The 14771-nt window shown below is 42.3% G+C and overlaps 1 protein-coding gene across 3 annotated transcripts in view; it reads left to right on the plus strand.

Moving 5' to 3' along the window:
• The window catches only part of CD2AP (CD2 associated protein), a 100498-nt gene that overhangs the window by 3573 nt on the left and 82154 nt on the right, over positions 1–14771 (plus strand). The window contains exon 1 of one of the 3 annotated variants that reach the window (XM_075049010.1): positions 12338–12550. The exons of the other annotated variants lie outside the window; for them this stretch is intronic. Within the exon in view, the coding sequence (XP_074905111.1) occupies positions 12547–12550 (4 nt within the window). The 5' untranslated portion in view covers positions 12338–12546. Of the gene's footprint in view, positions 1–12337; positions 12551–14771 lie in introns of those variants that run through there. 3 annotated transcript variants of the gene reach the window in all.

The following is a 14771-nucleotide window of genomic DNA, read 5'->3' on the forward strand; positions in this document are numbered from 1 at the left end:
CAGATCTATCTGATACAAAGACTATGTATGAGGTAAGTTTCTTCCTGAACACTTGGGCTCATTTCCTGGAAAAGGCATTTGTTTACCTGGCCTGTGTTTGCTGTATTGGCTACAACTCCGTATCAGCCTTCTCCTCCCTCTGACCTCAGGCTCCTGTCTTTTCATCTTCTCTCAGGTTTACCTCTGTGCCTGGGGCTCCTTTGCTTTCCCAGGCCACAGACTTTCTATTCTTCTGCTCTGGTGTTGCCCCTCTGCTGCTTTGATCAGGCTGGGCTCCAATGCCTGGACCATCTGAAACTGGCTGTGGAAGTTACTATATGAAAACCAGGTGATTTTTAAAATAACCAGTTAGGCAGTCAAAAATAGAGGCAACTAAAATATATTTGTGACTGTTATAACCTCTTTGGTGAAATGACTTGAGTGGCTTTTTAAGGCAACAGGTATATTGCTAGTGCTCCAAAATCAAGTACCATCTCAAAGCCTATTACAAAGAAGATTATCAGCATCCTCTACAAATAGGCAAGATACACAGAACAAACCTGTGGATTAAATACCATCTCTTTTGCAAATGGTTTTACAGAATTAAACAAAATGGATACACAATTTAAACAAAAATAAATAGTGTATGTGGAGGTGAGGAGGAGGATAAAAGTGGTATGGGCCAAGGGACAATAAGCTTTGTTTTAAAAAAAAAACAAATGCACATGAAAGGAGACAAAGTAGGGGAATACGAGACAGAGGACTGCATAGGGCAGTGCTGTTGTACATAAAAAACCAAGTAAATGGAAGGAACAAGGATCTTCTGTTCTAAGACAAGAAGGTACCATATAAAAATGACATCATGGCTCTTGTTTTTTTCTATCTCCCTCCCTGCAGACATAGCCTGGGAGCACAGAAGAACGGGATTACTACATCTCATGCATCATCATTTCTAGTAGAAGTTACAATGCTGTTCTCACATACAGCCCTGACACTTACCCTACTGCAGCTTTTTCATGGACCTTGTAGAGCAACACTCCAGAGCTTCCTTCAATTAGACACATTTGGTGTCTGTTTGCTGTCTTTGGTAGAGGTGAAATTCAACCCTGTGCATATTTTATGTGCCTTGTAATAATACCCACTCATTCATTGCAGCAGATGCATTCTATTGCCTTCCTATGACACTTCTTTGGGATTGCAGCTGGAATATGTGTCACTGGGAGTTCCCTTTGTTTCCTCACTATGAACTAGATGCTTGTGACAGATGCTGGATTGGCGGCCCCATAGAAACAGATACTCCAGGCCACCAGCTTGCACAAGTGGTGATAGTTCAAGCGTCTGGTTTCTGTATGGCACCTATCACTTTGCTGCTAGACCACACAGGTTAATCAGCAGCTGTCAAATAGCACTGTTCAAGCACTTCTTCTGGGCCAGGGTGGTAACTCACCTGGTTAATGTCATGGGAGCACATCCAAAGCTGATAATTCAGTTCTGTATTTCAGTCTTTTTTTTTTTTTTTTTTTTTAGGGTAAGAATGAGAGTTGCACTCCTTATTACTGCAGGTCTGCATCTCTACCTGCTCCTTTAGGGATGCCCTTCTGACAGTCTGAAGACTGTCCTTCCTGAAAAAGAGAGAAACAGGGTGAAAGTGAGACCATGATAACCCACTGGAGACAGCAGAGCTTACCTAGCTCCTTGTGGTCTTTATACTGACTACTGTCACCAATACTCAGATTTGGCAATGCTAAGCTTGCTCTGGCATGTGTGCTATATTGCAATCACTCCTGAATATTTGGACGTCAAAGGCAAAAGGGTAATAGTGAAGTCCATGCCATACAAAGCATTGTATCAGCCTATAAATGTAGATAGGTGCCTGTGCCCTCTGCTTCTCATGGAATGGTAAGAACTTGACCCTTGTGCATAGAACTTCTAAAAAGTAAACATATATGTATATACATACAGCACATGCATGCATACATGCAAACATACATTATATATATATGTGTGTGTGTATATACATGAACTTAGGAAATAATGTAATCAAGTCTTTTTTCCTGATAGTAAAGCAAATCACATAATGATAATAATTCATCACTTAAAATGAGCAAGCTTCATCCTAAGAAGTGGTATGTTGCTTCTCTCCAAACTCCTGCGTGTTGTTCCAGAATATCATGGCTGTGCTCTGCAGTAATATTTCCTTTCTAATTTCCATTCTAAGCACATCCACCACCATATTGTGCCCATTGATTCTGAGCAGTGCTGCTTGTAAGCTTTAGTGAATTCCTCTCCCTCAGATCTGCCCACGGATGTATTTACAGAGAGTGAATCCTTCTCAGTCTTTGTTTTGTGAGACTAAACAACCTCTTTTAGACTGTTCACACTCCAATACAGCTCAAATGGCCCTTTTCCATAACTGTTTCAAGCTGAATTTACTCTTCTTGAATGTGGTCTTTGCATTCATTTTTCAAGAGTACATCTTACTAGTTAAATGATAGCATCAACATTTCCATATATAATGGAAACACCTCTCCTGATAAACCAAAGAACCATATTTGTAATTTTTGTGGCTGCATCATGTTAGTGGGTACAGCCAATTACTACTCCGATTTTTCTCCTCAACACCTATCCTTTCGTACAAGTAACTTCTCACGATTAGCTTAAATGCAGGACGAGTACAGGACCTTGCACTTTGAGCTACTGTCTTTCACAGCAAGAGGCTTAAAAACAGAAGGAGCATAGTTGGATTAGGCCAGTATTTTATTACTTTCATTCCACTTCAAGACTTCCTCTTTCAACAGCTGTGTCTAGGTCTTGTCTCACTTTTGGGTATATGAAGCAATCTCCAGAAACATGAACTAAATCTAACTCTAGATTGTCCAAAATGCACTGCTGATTTTGTTTGCAAGGAAAACATTTTAACAGCAGAACATAAAGGCAAAAATAATACAGAGATGCTGCAAGAGGAATATGTATCCATCTATTCTAATGATGGCATTCACTTTATCAAACTTTTGTCGTCAAAGTCTAAGCTAGTTGTATGGTTTCCCTCTACAATCACCAGAAAGATGCTGGCACCTCTCCAGGGTTTTTATCACTCATATCTTAGGCACTTGTTTTTAGGATCTGATGAACTGTTTCCTATCAGTGCCTGCTTCTTCCTTTCCACAGATTGTCAAATGAATCTGCATCAGCAGAGTAGCTGAAGCATGCAGCTAAAATCAGGTGAAATGAGCCTCTCTTCACTGTTCATCTTAAAATTCAAAAGAATATTGCAGTCAGTGACTGAAATGGCTGGTACATGAAGTACGCCATGCTGCATTTTTCTAAAACTTATGGGTGGACATTAGCACTTCTCTGAACATTGTAACAAGGGTAGATTTCATGCATGGGTATTCCTGTGTCCCTTTTGGCCACAAGCTCTAGAATAACAAAATGTTCCAGTATAACACAGGAGTAGATCTAGTCAGCAAGAATTAAAAATGCTGAGGCTTTGGCACTTGGATTTTTGCACTGAGAAGAAAACAGATCATGGAGCAGTCACCTGGGATGTCAGAGAACTGTTTAAAAGAACTAAACTCCCTAAATCCGGTCATTACCCACATGTCATAAGACAAATCTAAACAGTGAAAGAAAAACATAGGACATTTAAAACACTTTTCTCCAGAAGCAAGTGTTTTCTACAATGTTCATTGCAAGAATTGCTGTAATTTCAAACTGGAACAAGAATAAGTTTTGGAATTCTGATTTCCCATGAGAGAGCTGTGATTAATTGGTGTAGAAAATGGCTGAGACAGGAAATTGCTTCTGACCAATCCTGTGTTACCATCTGTCCTTATATCAGACCGATCCTGTTTTCTAAGAGCTCACTTGGAAAAAAATATGGTCTTTCAGCAGACTGGTGTGTCTAAACAAAACTATTGTTTTAGGTCTTGTTTGTGCCAAAAGGTCATGAAGAGAGATTGGGGAGTTCCTGAGTACAGCAGGAGCTCTGGAACAATTATAAACTGGAATTTCTAAAAAGGAAGGAATTTGATGTGAAGGGCCAAGTCATAAGGATTAATTAGATTCAAGAAGGGATGCTGACTTTCAAGTAGTCTGGGCTGGAAATAACACCAATGGAGAAGTGAAAAAGAATAGAAAACGTCAGTGTCTGCAAACTGTTTTCTGAGTGGGTGTTTTGGGGAGAGTGCCAGCTGAAGGATTCAACGTGTGGTAGGAAAAGTATGATTTATCCATGCCCATATCTTTGGGTAATCAACTCACAAATTGGCTGGTTAGTTAACATTGCTTCCTTACAAAAAACACTCAGGTTTGTGAGTATATTTGGTGATACACTCTTGGCAACTCAGATACCGTTGCTGGAGCACGCTCCCCTTTTCTGTCACACATCCTGCTCTGCACTTTCTGGTGGGCAAATGCAAGTCCAAACAATACAACAAAGTATTCCGTATAATTAATTTCTTTGTCATGTTTTTCTCTGTACACAAAAAGCTTGCAATTCTTTGCACCTTAATCATTAAAATTAGAAATAATCTCCGTTCAATGTCGCACCTAAAATGGGAACTGAAAAACATTTTTACTTGTCTAGACATAAATTCAACCTTCTGTTTGCTTCTCTAATGTCATTGTTTCTGAAAGCAGAATAGAAGCTGCTTTTCCTCCTTCAGGTTGAGATGTTGATAACTTAAAGTGGAAATACAGAGTTAAAATTTCCACTTGTAGCCAGTGAGTGAAACAGAAAACTCATCTTTTGCTGGTTTTTGTGGGAATATGCTTTGGTAAAATGAATAATCCCCAATACTTTAACTTCTTAGGAGGGAAAATATAAAGCAAGCAGGTGGTTCTGAAGTGCTCAGTCTGTTGTTAAGTTGAGCTTGCTGTCTCTCTAGAAAACCTGATGTGCATTGTTGGCAGCAGGCATCAATGCCCCGGGGGAGAGGATATACAAGCCTGCAGGAATGTAGATAAATATCTAAGTTCTTAGTCTGCATGACAACAACAACAACAACAAAAATAAATCAGTGAAAGCCTCCAAAGCTGTGCCAAGGGGCCCTTCTTCACAGTCACAAGTACCTTACTAAGACTAGAGCTAATCCTTCTAATTGAAAATATTTCATATTTATAAGATCCAATCACAGTTCTGACTTTTTTTAACAAACAAAATTGATAGGGTTTGGTTTGGCTGGGGATGGGGAGGGAGAAGTGTGTGTCCTTTCTTGATCTGGGCCATATTTTCTCTGCAGTAATGCCTAATGGTTTTGTCAGTTGTGATTTACTTGATAACTTTCAGAACCAAAAGTGCAGGTAACCAATTTTTTTGTAAAATTTAGTAGCTTGCTGGAAATAGTTATACACCTTACAGAAACATCTACTGATTATAGCAACAGATCCTAGAGTTCAGTTAGTATAACTGAAGGTGAGGGTGTGTAATTGTCAGGGGAAGTGGTATTTTATTATAGAATTTTCTGAACAGTGGGTATTTGGTCAACTCTGGCAATTCCACAGATGTACAGACTGCCCCTTGGGAATGTTATTTATAAACTCAAAAGCAGCTGAACAGCACTCACAAAAAGGCTGCCACTTTCAAGAAAATTAATGACAATCTTACATTGTTTGAGAATGAAGAGAGAAGAGCCATTGTGTTAAGCTTAAAGCATGAAGAGATAGACAAGTACGTTTGCGCTCCTTTGTCTTGACCTCTCTATCAAAGATTGTGATACTGATGAAAATGCACTATTCATTGCATTGTCAGCTTAGAAAAATCAATACAGGAAAATGTAAACATAGAGGTAACTCCACATCCCTTTCTCCAAAAGGCTCCCAAGAGTCCCCTACAGCAGATCACTATAGAGAATATTGTGTCTTCATGTCCTGGAGCTTGCAGGGTGTGGCTTTGCTGTACTTCCATTACAAAAAACAAAACACAACAAACCCGCAAAAAAAACCCCAAGACAATCATACTCAAAATAGTTCCCTGAGTGCAAGTAATACATGCAGAGTTTCTGCACCTGATCAGTTTTTTTGGTGACAGACAAGTTTTATTCAGAATTTTAAAAATTATAGTTGAACGTAGTATAATTGCAAGTCCAAACTGCTCTGAATAATTAACAATGCCCTACTTCTTTAAAAGTTTCCTACTGGCCTTGAAAGCTGAACTGACTGAGCAAAACCATCAGATGAGCACTACAACTAGCACAAGAGTGAGAGAGCCAGAAACAGAAGTTCAGTGTCAAAGAGCGACACTTTCTAATTGCAGTGGCAGTGACTCAGCTGCTTTTAGCACTACACTCAGAGCACAAAGGGGCTGTACAGGTATCAGTGACTGCCATTTGAATATAAGAGCACTTTTAGTTGACACCATCGTCTTACCTGTGGCACAGAAATGCACCCTAATACATAACATGTGTGCATTACAGTGATAGAAGTACTCATGATGACATATAAAATGCTTTAATAACATTTACTACCTTTTGAGCAGACTTTATATCTTTAGATCATTGCAATTAAGGACTACATTGCTGTTACTGATGGAGTGAGGGAAAAATTACATTGCTAATACTGTACTTTTTGTGTGAAGTTGTCTCTGCAGAGACAAGGCTTCTTATCCTCCCTCTGGAGCATGTGTGAGAACTGTTACAACAACAAGCTGTTTTTCCGTTACTTTTATTTTGGTAAGACAAAATGGCTGAAGGCCACAGCTGTTGATTTATTCAGATGCCGAAGGAAACCATTAGCCCACTGGACCCTGAAGATGAGATTTCTTTGTGCTAGATGTTAATATAAGGAAGTCCCAAACAGTGGCTGCCAAAGGGACTTAATACAAATGTACCTAAAAGGGAAGGAGGAAGGTGGTTGCTTATTAGAGAAAAAATAAATATGCCAGTGAAAAGCACAATTTGCTTTTTTTCTACTTCTTCTTATTTTAAGTACAGTGTGATGTACTGCAGCCAAACTGTGGAGATGAAAACTCTCCTGTATTTAAATCAAACAGAGTATCTTTGAAACTACACGTATGGTTACACATCTGGTTATACCGTTAATGACTACATGTCCATGTGAAATGGTTTTTATCAGCACTACGGATGGAGCTTCTCCACAAACTCCCTGCTGTTTGCATCTTTGTATTAATTAGTTGTAATAGCCCAGTATAAATGAACTGAATCCTCAGAAGAGATGTCAAAGAAAAAATGTAATAGCTGCCAGCAGGGTAGGTAACTACTCTTTCAGATTACTGTTACAATGGCCTCATGGCAGAAAAACGATTCATTGTTGCCTATACTTAGCCTGAATTTCAGATACACCTCCCTCTTCCCGAACTCTTTTCTTTCAAGACTCAACAGTTACAAGTACTTTATTTCATACCTGTGCAACAGAAGTGACATTTCTGATACTTCATTCAGGACTTCAGAAGTATTTAGTACTGGACAAGCAGTCATCTACAATAATGCTTTAATCAACATTGGGTCTTATTTGAAAGATGTATTTTTATACAACAAAATGAGGCCACAGCACTGAAACTTGTCCTGGCTCCCTGTCTTGTGCTCAGCCCAGCAAAATGGAGTAAGGCATAGGGGTTTTTGACATGAGGCAAAGGAATAAGACAAGCTAAAAACCAGTACTTGCTGGTCAAGGCTAGAACTGATTATGGAGAAGAGAATGGGATTGACTAAAGAGGTTGATAATAATGGAGTAAATAGATCAAGTGTGGTTAAACTTGAAACAAAGGACAGGGGAATTTGTTTCCACTGGCTGATGTTCCTCAGCCTTTTCAACCAAGAAATTAACCAATAAACAACAATCCATTTTTGTGGTGTTGCCACAACAATTTCCAGTTAAAGACAAATAAAATTAGGATAAACTTCCAGTGTCCATATTATTTCCCTCATTTTGGTTGCTTGCTTGTTCGATGTGTGAGAATGCAAGTGTAGGTGGTTTACAAAGCCATTTTCAATTATTTTGCAGACCAGCTCCTGAGTTCTCATAGATCACCATTGATCCACACTCCACGGTTTGAAAAATGTGGTACTAGTGCACGATTCTTTCAATAGCCTGAAAACTGGCACCTAAAATTCCTTAGTATCACCAGCTGTCTGTAGTGACACAATATTTCATCCTCTAGCAATAATCTGCAAGAAAGACTATGACTGGTTGCTCTTTACCTGGATGGAGGGAGCTGTGTTGTAGTTGCAAAGGGTCCAACCTTTCTAAGAGCCCTGCATAGCTGTTAACATGTTGCATAACGGAGTGTCTGTACAGGGGTAGGAAGAAAAGAAAGACAAAGCTGCTTTTGCATCTTAAAATAATGCAATGCCCTGTCAGTTAAAAGAAATAATAGGATTAAGTGTTAGTGTGCAAGTTCAATTTGCCCCCTCCTTGAAAATCTACATTTTGATACAGTTTTTATTTGCAAAACAACTGCTCTGTGTTTTTATATTTTCTTTCTCTCTCTTTTTTTCTTTTTTTTTTTTTTTCCCCCAAAGAGCCCTGCCTCATTCTGTGGAATAAGCAGATTCACCCTCCACTGAGTATGCAGTGAAGGGAAAAATACTGTGCGTGTTGAATGAGTATTTTCCCACACTTTGTATTTTTTTAAATGAAACATATCTGCTGCTTCTTCAAACCAGCAGAGGGAGTTTTCTCATCTAAATAATTTTTTAACTTCTGAAACACAAACATGTCTTTTTTTTTAGTAATGTTATGTTACCTAGTAGGAACTGCTACTGATGACAAAAAGTGAAATTTTACAATCAGTCAGGACTGTTTAACTCCTTCGTGCTAGAGGCCGTATGCTTCCAGTCAATTTTTATTTATGGGTGCAAGAAGTTGCTGTCATGAAAAATGTAATAGAGTATTAAAAGCATGAAAAATTGACTCAGCTGGAATGTTTGGGAGCAAACTATCTGGTTAAAGGGGAATGTAGAATTATTGCAGTACATGTGCCACTCAAATGTGCACAAAATCATAACTTGGTAACAGCTGACACATGATTTCTGTTTGATAAAAAAGTCAGTTCCTTTATTATTTTGCGCTCTAGGGAGAAGTTTTGAAAGTTCCAGGTTTAGGTTTCTTTATTTGGAAGTAATGGAGCAATTTTAAGATTATCACAGTGGCAAAAAAGTTTAAGGAAGTGAAATGTTCACAGTAGCACTACCAGGAAAAGAGGCTATCATTATTCCTATTTTTTTTTTTGTGAGAGAAAAAAAAGCATCTCCTGTGGTGACAATCTGTATTACTCTTATTTTATGTTATAAACCTACATACCAGGCTCTATAGAATGATCTCTCTTGTAAAATAAAATTATAGCATTTACTGACATAAACAGTGAGTATTTTCTTGGTCTGTGAACATGTCACAACTCTTCCTCTCTCAAAAGCAAGCAATAGATTCAGATATTCCATTAGGCTCAATCATAAAGCATTTAAAATACTAGCCTTTCATTTTTAAAAGTTTTGTTGAACAAATTCAACCTCCGGAGAAAATAATCACAGTTATTTTGGGGAACCTAATTGGATTTGAAAATACTCTGAGACAAACATGCACTTTTATAATTCCGTAGAGTCAGAATATCGATGCTCTACATTCTGCTTGAACTGAAAGAAATGACTGAATAAAAAGCAAGGTCCAGTATTCCTTGTATATCTATCAATATAGCAGCAAAACTACATTTTCCAAGGATTGCATAAATACCAATCATTGCATAATATCCAAGTGAACATGGCTAATTAAATGTTTTCAGCTTTTATTGAAGTGGAAAGTGAGGAAGGAACACATTGTGGGTGATTTAGAAGGTAATTATTGCTAAACAAGCATTTGGCACATGACATCAGACATAGAGCATATAGAAAAGAAACAAAGTAGTCACATGGCCTAACGCTTGAGCCGTAATAGTTAATAGCCTAGCACAGATGTATTTTCCTTATATGTATTATACTTGCCAACTCATATAAGACTGCTAAATACAGGTCCCTATGCTGCTCTGAGTTACACATGAGCGGACTCTTGCATTTTTGCAAAACTCACTGCAGCAAACTCTTGTCAAACTCAATGAAGCATGAGGCAGACACAACTGTTCAGCGCCACATAACTCACGGACCAAAGCCCCAAAGAAGGACGAGCTTTAGACATGGGCAAAACAGAAAATTGTACAAGGCTGCAGATGATGGATTCAGCAGCATCGCAGCCAGTTGTTCGGAGAGAAAAAGGCTTTTGGACTCAGCAGCCACAGGGGCTCCCTCAGGAGCCATCCCATTTCTGCCTCACTGGTACTGAAAAGGAGATGGAGGCTAAAGCCCAGGACCGGCCGGATGCTGGTGCACTATCATCAGAGCAGATGGGCTCTGAATAAAATTCAGTTTTTGTACTCAGACTGCTAACAAGCTTTGAACCAGCCCTGGCCACAGTTATCAAGACTAAAAATAAAACAGAGATAATTTCAGAAAGCCAGCGTCTTGCTAGTCCACAGCATAAGAACCGAGAACCAGTGCTTTGCTCTCCAGCATGTTCTGGACTGAAGAGGAGGGCAAAGGTAGCTTTATGTCCGCATGGGTATTCGTTGAGGGACAATCCAAAGGTAGTAATGAAGCTTAAAAAAACTGGAATGAGTTTTTGCCCTAGTTCAGACCAGCTTCCTGAAAGAAGGCTACATGGAGCTCCTTCAACTCTCTGTAAAGGCATACACTATGAATATTTTATTTCTTACCTGTCGTTCATGCATACTTAGCCTTGTGGCAGGGTTTAAAAAGGTAAAAATTGCTACATTAGATCAAATTTATAATTCCTCTCATCCTTTACCCTTTTTTTAGCATGTAGCTCTTCAGAGGAAGTGGAAAAAACCTACAGAGAAGACAGATGAGGATAATTCATCCTCAGGGAAGTTATTTTCTGAATTTTTGTTGGGAGTGACATCTAAGGACGATGTTTCCTTTCTGTCCCAAATCTCCTATTGGAGATTGGGGTTAATCTCCTATTAACTATTGTAAATCTGGGGGTGTGGGGGAGATTGTATTTTTATAAAAAAATCAGTTCTCCTTTTAAGGGGTGTATCACGGGACTGCGTATCAGCATGAAACGCTATACCTGCTTCAAGGAAATTCTGACTATCACTTGTATGTTTCCAGTTCTGCTGTCGGAAGAAATGGAAGCACAGTCTGCCTCAAAGTACAATGAAGGAGATAAAATATCATACTACAATATGGTATATGCTTGTTTACGCGCTCAGACTTGATATTTTCTCTTCAGTCCTCCTTATCTGACTCATTTTCTGTTTATATGCCATGAGAAAGATGCTAAGCAAAAGCTGACTCCTGGAAATACTTGACATTCTTTTTAGGCTAATTTTGTCCTGAGCTTGGCTGAAATGGCTCATTTTGAACCACTCATAAAAGGATGTCTGCAGCAGGGAGGACAGAATATTTTCATTTCAGAGAGCCCTGCTGTGTTATATTCCCTGATTTTCATCAAAACCAGACCGTGTTTACTTGTCCTTTTGGCCTCAGGGTCACTGTTTTATCTTTAAATTGGTTAGTTCTAAGTAGTCGTTTTCACTCATTCCCGAGTTTCCCACAAAAACCTAAACAGTGGCAGCCTGATATAGCTTTGAACATTTTCCTCCTTTCTCAAGTACATCTTAAGTAAAAAACAAACATTAAAAAAACAAGCAAAAAATACCCCTGCCCTATAAACTCTCCAAAAGCAACGCACCAGCCCACTAAGGCACACGAGGTCTGCGGCCTCGAAGGCCAAGGCGACATGCCCGCTTTTCTTCCCCAGGCCTCCCTGCGGAACAGCCGGAACCGACCCCGAATCTCACCGCTTTTCCGCCCAAAAAGGGGCTTCCCGGAACCATCCCAGGGCGGGTGTTTTTGGGCAAAGGCCTGGAGCCGGGAGGCTGCTGGGGGAGGAGGTGGGGAAGCCCCTGGCTGCCTGAGGCAGCTCGAGGGCCTCCCTCGCAGGGCCGGGGTTTTGCTGAGGGGCTGTAGGAGCCGTGAGGCGGCTCCTTCCCGCGGGTGCGCGGGCCGAGGGCAAGGGGAAGGGAAGGGGCCTCCTCGGGAGAAGCGACGGAGGGGCGGGCGGCAAACCCGGCTGAAAAAAAAACCCCAAAAAACCGAACCGGGGCAGGGAGAAGCGGGCCGGCAGCGGGTCAGCCCGCTCCCGCCGCCGCCTGAGGAGAGCGGCGGCTGGGCGGGAACGGAGGCGGGGAGAGCGGCGGTGACGTCACCCCGCCTGGCAACGGCGGCACGGCGTGGGGGCGGCGGCCCTGGGCTCTCGCGGGATTTGGCGACCCCCGGCCGCGGGCGGGGCGGGGCTGGGGCTGGGGCGGGGCGGGGCGGGGCAAGGCGGTGGGCGGGGCCGCCGGTGCCGGAGCTCGCCTGAGGCGAGGCGGTGAGCGGCGGGACGGGTCGGGTCGGGTCTGCGGCCGCCTCTCGCCCCCCTGCCCCGGGCCGCCTTGGCGGCTCGGAGCAGCCCCTTTCACGTCCGTAACGGCGCGGATGGAGCCGCCGTGCCCGGCTTGAGCCCGTCGGAGGGACCCGGTAGCCGCTCCGCCGAGCCCGGGCGGGCGGGCGCAGCATGGGTAAGCGCGGCGGGGAAGGGCTGCCGCGGCGGGCCAGGCGGCGAGGCTGGTCCCCTCTTCCCGCTTCCCCCCGGGGCCGCCGCCCTTTGTCTGAGGGGAGAAGGCGCGGAGCCGGGGTGCCCGGGAAGCGCCGTCGCTTCGGGGCAGCCCCCGAAATCCCCTGGGGAAGGAGCGTTGCCGGTGCCCGCTGCCTCCGCGGAGGGCGAGGGGGGGGAGGCCCGGGCCCGGCGGGCGGGAGGTGGCGGCGGCAGGTGCCCGCAGGTGCGTGGGTGAACGCTGCCGCCTCCTCCTCCTCATTCCTCCTCCTCGGCGGGACGAGGAGGGGCGGCGGGGCTGGGAGAAGCCGGGGCCGCTCCCTCCTGCCCGGCCCTGGCCCGGGGCGGGAGAAGGAGGGGGTTAGCGCCGGGGGTTACGTGGTTTTTCGGTGGGGAGAGCGAGGTTTACAGCCGTGGAGCGAACGCTGAGCCGGTGCTGGTTGGAAGGAGCTTGGTTGGAGTGGCTTGGTGAAGGGTGGAAGTTTTTCTGATTAAATCGAGCGGTTTTGCCTTTTTTTTTTTTTTTTTTTTTTTAGCCAGCTTCAGTTTGAGCTGCGCCTTCAGCCATTTCTCCAGCAAGGTGTTGGCTTAAAAAAAAGCAAACGTACAACAAAGTATTCCTATTCTCATAATGTGCTAGTTCAGGCTTACGATTAATTGAAACACTCGGTTGTACTGGGTGTAATTTTTAATGTAAGAGCATCTGCACTGGGAAGTATGAAAGAGTGACTCAAACACCTCTTCGGAGCCCTCTTTCCTTATGCAGCGTTCCCCCACTGGGGTCCGTGAAGGTCTGCTGACCATTTTGTCTGCGTTATCTCCACTCGTGTTGCATCCCTTGCTCTGCCACCCTGTATAACATCAGCTGCTTAATGTGCTTCTGGAGGGTGTGCGCGAGAGCGCGCGTGGCGTGGGGTGTTGTGTGAAGAGGCGTCTGTGTGCTTACACTGCAGTGTGCAAGCGTGCTGCGTTTGAGCACGATTTAGGCTTTTAAAGTGGAAGGATACCTGAGTTTTGGATAGCTTTGCTTCTTCCCCCTTATGCATAAAAAGAAGGGAAGAAGTGCGTGGTGTGCTGATGAAACGTGCACTTAGTGAAGTGATACACGTGCCTCCTGGCTTGTGTTCCTCCTGATTATAAAGATGTGCTTTCCATGTTTTCATCTTGGTGAAAATTGTCTTATGTGGTCAAAGCACACTTAAAATGAAATCTGAGAATATAAAGTGAAATTGTTGGTTGAGGTTCTGATACAAACCAAACTCTAAAGATTTCACTTTTTGATGCTTCTTCTGATTGTCCAGAATAGGTAAGAATTACTGTTCCTTTCTGGGCTGCATTGTCTTACTGCCAAGTGAGAATTGTCTGTCCAGGTCATTGCAGTGACCTGTGATGGTATTTCCGAAAGTGTAAAGGTTTAGTGTGCTATTTAAACATTCTGAACTCAGACTGCATAATGCTGAAATGTGAAATACCTGAGGATTTTACATATGGTAGGTCTGGGTTATTAAAATTATTAGTATACAGTTAAGGAATACTGTATAAGACTGTTAATAAAAGACCAAGTCCAGTTTATGACTAATGATTACTATATGACATTGTTTTATGTATTTTTTTTTCCTCACCTCTCCTTTTCTTAAGTGTGGCTTCTTTCTCTGCCTCTTCTGATTATAGTAGTGAGCATGTTATTAGTGCTCCAGAGGTGACTGAATTGAGCAGGTGTATACACTCTGTGTCAAGTGTTGTTATTGCATGGGTTGTTATAACTGTAACGATTTGTGTGCATGTGTGGTTATAGAACTGTTTCTGCCAGAACGCTGGCAAACCTCTATAAATGATCGCAGAATGATCCCAGAGCCTTTTAAATAGATTTTCTATGAAGGTGTCGTCCTTTATTCAGATTTTCAAGTGTTACTCACTTGTGACCAAAAGTGGGGAGGAATGTACAGAAAAACATCTCAAAAAATAATAGTGGAAAAAAACCTAGCTGTAATTGCTCTGTACTCACTTTATTTAGTGATGGCCTCACGATTACCTTGAGAAGTCATTAGCTGATTGTTTTATTACTGACATCATGGTAGAGCTGGCTCTCGATAAGAGATTGTTTGTCTTTTCTGTCAGTTTATGGAAGAGTTTCTATGTGTAAGAGGTGGTGTAGAGGGGACCGTTGAGGTATCTGTTTGATAAAC

Source organism: Buteo buteo, chromosome 17 (assembly GCF_964188355.1).
Source record: "Buteo buteo chromosome 17, bButBut1.hap1.1, whole genome shotgun sequence".
NCBI lineage: Eukaryota > Metazoa > Chordata > Aves > Accipitriformes > Accipitridae > Buteo > Buteo buteo.